The sequence below is a fragment of the Chlorocebus sabaeus genome, chromosome 10 (assembly GCF_047675955.1).
Source record: "Chlorocebus sabaeus isolate Y175 chromosome 10, mChlSab1.0.hap1, whole genome shotgun sequence".
Taxonomy (NCBI): Eukaryota; Metazoa; Chordata; class Mammalia; order Primates; family Cercopithecidae; genus Chlorocebus; species Chlorocebus sabaeus.
In genome coordinates, this window is record NC_132913.1 from 110146266 (window position 1) to 110155310 (window position 9045).

The 9045-nt window shown below is 42.3% G+C and overlaps 1 protein-coding gene across 1 annotated transcript in view; it reads right to left on the reverse strand.

Moving 5' to 3' along the window:
* FARSB (phenylalanyl-tRNA synthetase subunit beta) overlaps positions 1-7709 on the reverse strand; it is an 82287-nt gene extending 74578 nt beyond the window's left edge. Inside the window, exons 1-2 of the mRNA XM_007966441.3 lie at positions 7595-7709; positions 361-416 (exon numbers count right to left, since the gene is read on the reverse strand). Coding sequence (XP_007964632.1) covers positions 361-416; positions 7595-7652 — 114 coding nt within the window. The 5' untranslated portion in view covers positions 7653-7709. The remainder of the gene's footprint in view (positions 1-360; positions 417-7594) is intronic.
* Between the last annotated feature and the right edge of the window lie 1336 nt (positions 7710-9045).

The window sequence follows — 9045 nt, forward strand, 5'->3', positions numbered from 1 at the left end:
GAGAAGGAGGCAGGGCAACTCTGGCTGAAGCAACATTTCTACTGCTTCTTGGTCCCTTTCTGTGATTAATTTGTCAAAGAAGGGAGCTTACTTTCATACTTGGGTTATCTAACACATTCTCAATTTCCACAGCATGAGTCTGATAACAAGGTGATTGTAGATGGAATAAGGCATGAACCCCTTTTGAGATTTTAGTCAAAGCAACAGACAGAACTGGAGCTTAGCCCTCTGAACACAGAAATCACGGCCCCCAAATGTTATCATCTTAGTCTATCAGTAACAAAGATTAAATATAGCACACCCCTGAAAAATAAGCTTATGCACACAATCTTTGAAAAATAGACAATATCCAATACATACAATTTCATCAAGTTCCAGACCAAATTCAAAACATAGTTCGTCAAATTCTTCGTCAGCTAGGAAAATAAAAAAGGAGATGGTTAATTTTACTTCGTTCGGCATAAGTGAAAACTACATACAAATTGCATTTTCTTATTATTAATTGCTTTACACCAACCATACTACTAAATATCAGGCATCATGTTCATCATTTAAAAACAAACAGGCCAGTTGCGGTGGCTCACACCTATAATCCCAGCACTTTGGGAGGCTGATGTGGGTGAATCACCTGAGGTCAGGAGTTTGAAACCAGCCTGGCCAACATGGTGAAACCCTGTCTCTACTAAAAATACAAAATTAGTCAGGCATGGTGGCACATGCCTGTAATCCCAGCTACTTGGGAGGCTGAGGCAGGAGAATCGCTTGAACCTGGGAGGCAGAGGTTGCAGCGAGCCAAGATCATGCCATTGCACTCCAGCCTGGGCGACAAGAGCGAAACTCTGTACCAAAAAATTAAAAAAAAAAAAAAGGCTGGGCCAAAAAAGTTTAAGATAAAAAAAGAAAAAACAATTAAAGGCTTGATTAACCTATGCTAATATCAACTGTAGTTTAGGTTACCTGCACTGGGAAGTTTGCATATACATAGAAAAAAAAAAAAAAAAACCCTGTTAAGTAGAGATCAGATATAAAGCAGGCTCCAAATCACAGATCTCACACAACAGAATGTCACGTAAGTCCTATCATGTAAACTGGTCTGAGGCGGCCTGACACTTTCGGCTTTGAAGACAAGTCAATCAGTTTGAATTCTATACCACTTATTAGATCTGAGAGCTTGGCACCTTATGTAAACTTTCTTGGTATCTCGTGTCAACATTACAGCTGCGTCATCTATAAGATGGTATTTCACAGCCATTATGGCATGGTACTATTGGAAAGATTTAAATGATAATGCATAAAATGGACCTGGCATAGTACCCTGAGACATAGTGAGTCTACAATAATTAATAGTTTATGAGCAATAAATAAAATAAGTTCTCTTCCTTATTTTAATATTATATCCTACTGTTTAGCTTTTCAGGGTTCTCATATTACCAAAAATTGAACACAAAACATCATCAGCAGCGCATTCTAGTGAAAACTGGTCTTAAGATTCCTGATTCAGACACTAAATTTCAATTTAACATCTATGTACTGAGTACCCACCTTATACCAGGCACTGTACTAGGTACCAGGGTTACAAAGATAAATAAAACACAATTCCTGCCTTAACTACTACTTCATCTGGTAAAGAAGCCAGATGTGTAAATAAATATGACTATGTTAAGTACAAGGTACAGGGCTGGCACAAAAGAAGTAATCAGTTCCACTTATGGTCAGCTAAACTTTCACAGAAAGGATGAGTTCATCAGGCAGAGATCATGGGGAGTGAAATAGCATGGCAAATTTGGAAACTCTTAAGTAGTTCAACAGTGGATGAAACATAAAGTTCATACCAGGAGAAGATATGATAGAACAAGGAGAAAGAGGTCAACTAACGATTTGCCCTCTTTCTTACAGACAGGCAATGGAGAATTATACTGAAGGGATTCTTCAGCTGGGCAAAATCATGATTATCTGCATTCTAAAGACTGCTCGCAGAGTAAGAGGATGGATTGGAGCAGGGAGTCTACTGCAATAGTACAGATGCGATATAGTGAAGGCTTCATTTAAAGCAGCACCAGCAAGAATGAGGAAGAAGGGATTAATATGAAAAACATTAAGGACGTGGAATGTAAAAGGCTCAATGGCCAAATGATGGGAGGTAGGAATAGGGAGTGTGTAGAAGGAGTCTAGGATGACTCCTGGATCTCTGGTTTGGAGGAAAAAGTGGGTGGGGCTATCATTAACTAGGGCAGGTAGTAACAGGTACCCGGCCTCCAAGACAGCCCGTTCCATGATCCCAGCCTCCTTGTATTCATGCTCTTGTGTGAACTGAGGTCTGGAGCAATCACATGAGTGAGTTTGGAAGCAGATTCTCCAGCCCAGTCAAGCCTTGAAATGACAGCAAACCCAGCTGATAGCTAGATTGCAACATGGTGAGACCCAAAGCCAAACCACCTACCTAAGCTACTCCCTGATTCCTGTCTCTCAGAAATTTCGTAAAATAATAAAGGCTTGTTTTACACTCCTAAGTACTGCGGTAATTTGCTACACAGCAACAGACTACTAATACTTTGGATTAATTTGTTATATAGCAATAGATTACTAATACAGACTTTAGTCCCTGGAAATGGGGTACTGCCGTAACAAAAATGAAAAGCATGAGAATGGCTTTGGAACCAAGCGGTGGGTTTTGAGGAGTGTAAATGAAAACCTAAAGAAAGAAGCCTCATAGTCTCTGGTAAGGATACAAGTGAGGATATGGAGGAAAGTGAGGTACTGTTATCAGAAAGTGGAAGAAAAGGAATCCTGGTTAAGCAGAGGCAGAAGGCTTAGCGACACCATTCCCTGCAGTTATGTGGACTGTAAAAAGTCAATGGGGTGATGTAACTAAGAAGATTTCCAACCAGTGTGCAAAGTGCCACCTGGGTTTTTCTTGTGCTTATGTGAAAAAAAGAGATAAGCTAAAAGAAAGGCTGTTAAACAAAAATAAGCCAGGATGTTGGGGATTTTAAAAATTCTCATCTTCTCCAGATGTGAAACAACGCTAAAATTGAGGAAAGACCAAAATCCAAGGCACTGCCAGGAAAATATGGTCCAAAGATAAAATCAAGGGTATGACCGTAAAATCTTAAGACCCAGAAAGATCAAAGGCGCTAATCATTCCAACAAAGGGTGCTATAAAAAAGTATAAAGAATGTACCTCATAAATCCAATTAATCACATAATAGGGCTTAATTAAGAGTACTGTTATCAGCTGAAACTCAATATATTTCAGAGATGTGTAGGTGGTGTGGCTTTTGACTAATAAAATGGAAGCCAGTAACATGCACCAAAGACCCTCAAAGTTTTTAGAAGAAATACATATGCAGAAGCATTGCCAGCTAGAATTGAAAGGGATAGAAATAGAATAAAATGAAGTCTTTGAACTCTCAAAATTCTATTAGCAGTAAGTAGACTGAGAAAACCAACCAGCTGTGAAGCACATGCTTTCTAGGGATCACTCAGAGGGGTGGAAACCAAGAGCCTAGAGGGCAGGGCAGACAGCCATGGAGAATTATCCCAGGCCTTCAGACCTAATCAAGAACATCCAACATTTGCCACTTAATTTCAGAATTGCCATGGACCAGTGACTCCTTTGTGTCTCCCATTTCCGCCCCTTTGAAGAAGAAGGGCTACAGGAGTTATCCTATGCCCATCCCGCCATTGTGTGTTAGGTGTATGTGGGGCAGATAACTGGTCTCTCGAGTCTCTCAGGCCAAGAGTGTACTAAAGAAGCTACACTGAAGGAACTACACCCAAGCCGCCACATCCACATATGGTCCTGATTTAGATGATGAGATTCTAGATTCTGAGCTGCTGCTGTAATGGGATGGCACTTCTGAGGGCTTTGGGAGGGGGTGAGTATATTTTCATATGGGAGGAACCTGAATCAGTGGAGGTTAGAGGGGGAACGGTGGTAGTCAGCCTCCAAGATGGCATCCAATAATACCGGCCTCCTGGTATTCACACCCTTCCACGTTGTGTTAGGATTGGTCTGTGACCAAGAGAATATGAGAAGGGCTAGTATATCACTTCTGAGTTGTTATTGAAAACAGGCGTCTATCCTGAGCACTCTCTCGGACCTCTCCATCTGGGGCAAACAAGCTAACATGTTCTAAGTAGTCCTACGGAGAGGATAAGGTGGGAGGAACTAAAGCCTCTGGCCAAAAGTCAGCAAGGAACTGAGGTTTGCCAACAACCACTTGAATGAACCTGAAAGCAGTTTCTCCAGACTCAGGCCTTGACATGACTACGGATCTGGCAAATACCTTGACTGTAATCTGGTAACAGATCCAGAGCAAAAACCACCCAGCTAAGTCAGTACCCAATTCCTGACCCTCAGAAACTATGTAACAAATGAGAGCTGCTTTAAGATGCTAAACTTTGGGATAATTTAGTACGTAGTAATAGATAACTAAATGGTACAGAACTATTAAAATATGCTGAATCCTAATTATCCTATGTTTTATTCCTTTCAGGAATAATAAAACCCTACATAAAAAACCCTGTATTTCATGAGTTTCGATACAAAGAAAAATCAACAATAAAATCGTGATTAGTAATTTCCTCTAACAAAATGACACATCAAGTAACCATACCTTAGGGGTGTATATGATACACACAGAAGGCTCTGTCACTACTGCCAGCTATTACACCACGCCAGAACAGGACTATAATTGAAGAGCAATGATAATAAATCAGTTAACAAGAAAAGGAGTGGCAAGAGGAAACCATCTGTACAGAAAGGTAAAAAGGTAGACTAAGGAGACAAAACTGCTCCAAAGGAGTCAGACGAGCAAAATAACCAAAATGGCAAACAGCTTGAAAGAGAAATATCCTTGCTAAGCAAAGAGGAGGTAAAAAGGAAGGTGGGGACTGGTAGAAACAATGGAATTACAAATAGAAAGCAACACTTGGAGGGACTAAAGAGAGAGAATGTAGATTCTAAAAGTGTAAATGAGACATTATCTGAAAATAAGAAAAAAAGAGGAAGACTGGGGAAAAAAAAAGGTAAGAAACAAGATGTATCCATACTACTTGGAAACCACATGCTTTGCTGAACATGCTTTTCCAGTTGTGACCTCAACCCAGTTTCAAGAAAGAACACAATAAAGGTAAACTAATGAGGAGTATCATTTCTGACCTCTCGAAAGCACATCTCAAAAAATAACATCAATCCTTCTGACCGAATTTTTTTTTTTTTTTTCTGAGACAGGGTCTCACTTTGTGGCCAGGGCTAGAATGCAGTGGCTTGATCACTCACTACTTGATTCAAGTGATCCTCCGGCCACAGCCTCCCCGAGTAGCTGGGACTACAGGTATATACCACCATACCCAGCTACTTTTTGTAGAGACAGGGTTTTGCCGTGTTGCCCAGTCTGGTCTCCAACTCCTGAGCTCAAGCAATCTGCCCACCTCGTCCTCCCAAAGTGCCGTGATTACAAGCATCAGCCATGTACCTGGTCCTTAAAAGATTCAGTACCTAACAAACACGTATTTGTGAAAAAAAATCAATCTTAATTGATCACTGACAATATAAAAAAAAAAAAAGGGAAGGGGACAGAGTATGTTGAAACATCAGATGACAGTAAATAGGTTATAAATCTCACCATTTTAAAAAATCTGGATTATTTCTTACCTCCCTAGAAACGGAGACTGGGATGGGAACTGATTATAGAGGTTTTGAACAAATATTTGCCACCTACCATCTTGGGCAATTCAGGTATACAGATAGAGCATTCCTAATTCAAAAATCTGAAATCTGACATGCTCCAAAACCCAAAACCTTAAAGTGTAGACAGGATGCCACAAGTGGAAAATTCCACACCTGACTCCATGTGACTTGTCAAAAACATAGCCAAAACCTTGTTTCATGCAAAAAAAGTTATTTAAAGTATTCCATAAAATTAACTTCAGGCTATGCATATAAGGTGTATATGAAATACAAATCAATTTCATGTTTAGACTTGGGTCCCACCCCCAAAATATCTCATTATGTACATGCAAATATCCCAAAATCCAAAATCCAAGACGCTTCTGGTCTCAAGCATTTTGGATCAGGAATTAGCAACCTGTACCACATCCCATTAGTGAGAATATAGTTTAGAAGGTCAGGTAAGAAATATAAATAAGCTCATTATAAAATAAAGTGATTAGGCGATTAGAGACAAGTACAAAGGGTAAGAGTAATACAATACCCTTGTATTTCCTTTACTTTCAGGGACTTATGGCAGAACTTACGAAGAATATCACATTGAGAATAGGTACTATCTAAAAGTACACGGTTAGGAAATATTTTTAAAAGCCAGTTTTATTTTCACAGTAACAGTAATATCTTATTCTGGGAAGCGGTGGCTGTCATTAAACCAGTTAGGCCTTTGTTATCACACTGAGCCCTAAAAACAAAAAAACAGCTCTCACAAACCAGTTGGTACAGTCTTTATACAAGCTAAAAATTATGGGGTGGGGGCCGCGCGCGGTGGCTCAAGCCTGTAATCTCAGCATTTTCGGAATCCGCGGCTGGCGGATCACGAGGTCAGGAGTTCAAGACTAGCCTGGCCAAGATGGTGAAACCCGGTCTCTCTAAAAATACAAAAAAAAATTAGCGGGCGTGATGGCGGACGCCTGTAATCCCAGCTACTCGGGAAGCTGAGGCAGAGAATTGCTTGAACCGGGTGGCGGAGGTTGCAGTCAGCCGAGATAGTGCCACTGCACTCCAGCCTGGGCGACAGATCGAAACTCCTTCTCAAAAAAAAAAAAAAAAAAAAAAAAAAAAAAGGTGGGCGACTGCTACAGCTGTGAGGTAACTGATAACTGCATTTAATATCTCCCTCCTTTTTTCAATGGTTGTGTTTTTAGAACTGAATAAAAGATGAAATGTAGAATGAAGTCTACGCCCACTGAATACTCCTTATCCAGGTCTCAGATCAAATGTTACCACCCTATCTAAAGTTGTTCTTGGCACAACACCTTTTCTTTCCTTGATGGCATTTAACAGTATCCGAAATCATTTTATTAATGTGCTGGTTAATTGTCTGCCTCCATCAGACAGAACGTGGACCTGACGTGTCATGTGCACAGCCCTAGTCCTAAGCTCTTCGAACAGTGCCTGATACATAAGAGGCGCTCAGGAAACATTAATAAGACGAAGACAGATGGAATGCCTTTCTGCATCCCGCTGCACAACTCTCTCCTCCTACCCCCTTATAAACTGAGTCCCCACAGCGCTCTTATTGCAATGAACTGGCTACGCTCGGGGTACAACCCCGGGTTTCCTTCCTGTACTATCCCCTGGCTTGGATGTCGGTGCCAGGCACGCTGTAGGCACTCGATGGCAGATCACTGAATGAATGCCACGGCGAGCCGGGCACGAGCAGTGGCACCGCTGCGATGCCGGTTCCGAGGCTACCACAGCCCAGTCGGACCGCCACCATCATCGGCCCTCCAGTATAAACCCCGGCCTTCCGGGGCCAAAACCTTCAGGAAGGCATGAATGTCACCACAATGCCCTTTGGGAGGGAGGCCCAGCCTCCAAGAAGAGGCGTAGGGCCCAATGTATAGGGCCGGCACTCACTGTAGGTGCGGCCCAGGGCTTGGAAGAGCAGATCACGCTTCACGCTGACAGTCGGCATGGCGAGTCGAACTCACTGCGCCTGCGCGGCGAGCTGACCCGGGCTTCCCTAGCGAGGCGCGTAGGACCCGCCTCTTCTTGTGCGAGCTGTCTTGAATATCGCCATTCTGCTGCCAACAGTTCCAGCTCTTATTTTAACCTAAAAACACTCATCTTGCCATTATCTCGCTGACTAAATGTATCTTCATGGGACTGATAGCTTAAAAACCTGTAAGAGACATATAATTTGATAGAACTGGCCAGGATTTGTCAGGCATTGTAATGTACTGTCCCTGAAGTCCCGGATGCTTCCAGCGCGCTAAGGGCAGGGGGGAGAGAGGGGCGCGTCAGGGAGGGGGCGGGGCCTCCGCGTGGGAAATCTTGCCTGGAGGTGGTGGGAAGGCAAGAGGAGACGGTTCAAGGCTTCCTGCAGAGAAAGGTGTGCAACTCCTGGCGGCGGGAGAGGGGCTGTTAACAGACCTCAGTTTTTACTTCATTCTTTAATCTCTCCTATACTCATATAAGTGATATACCTGTGCTTCTTTTGAACTTTACGGCAGCCCTATAAGGGAGTCATTGTAAGAGACCTCATTTTAGTCTATTTGCTCAATGCTCTCTGCTATCAGTGGTCTGTGCTCAGCCTTCCTCCTTAAAACAACCCTGAGTGTAGTAGGCTGAATAACGGCCCCCAGTAGTATCAGACCCTAATCCCTGCAACCTCTAAATGTAACTTTATATAGAAACAGCGCCTTTGCAGATTAAGGATTTTGAGATGAAGATTATTATCCTGGATTCTGAAGACGGACCCTGAATGGAATCACAGTATCCTCATAAAAACATAAAACGGAGGTAGAGAGAGACGATGTAGCCACAGTGGCAGCCACAACCCAAGGATGCCAGCAGCCACCAGAAACAAAGAGACAAGCACACTCTGAGAGTGAGTGGGTGGAGGAGTGGGGAGCATCAAGAATAGCTAATAGATGCTGGGCTTAATACTTAGGTGATCGGATGATCTGTGCAGCAAACCACCATGGCATACGTTTACCTATGTAACAAACCTTCACATCCTGCACATGTACCCCTGAAATAAACAGAGACAAGGACAGATTCACGCCCAGCCTATGGGGCAGCCGTGTAATAATACATGCTGGTTTGGGCCCAGTGAAACTGATTTTGGGTTTCTGGCCTCCAGAACTCTGAGAGCATAAATTTTTGGTTTAAGTTAGCAAGTTTGTGGTAATTTGTTTCAGCAGCCAAGGGAAACTAATATATCAAGGTAGGTACCATTATCCCTGTTTTACAAGTAATGAAACTAAGGCACAACCTGGCAGTTCCAGGGGGAGCCTTGCCCTAATCCTTTCTTTTTTTTTTTTTTTTTTGTTTTGTTTTGTTTTGTTTTGTTTTGTTTTGAGACG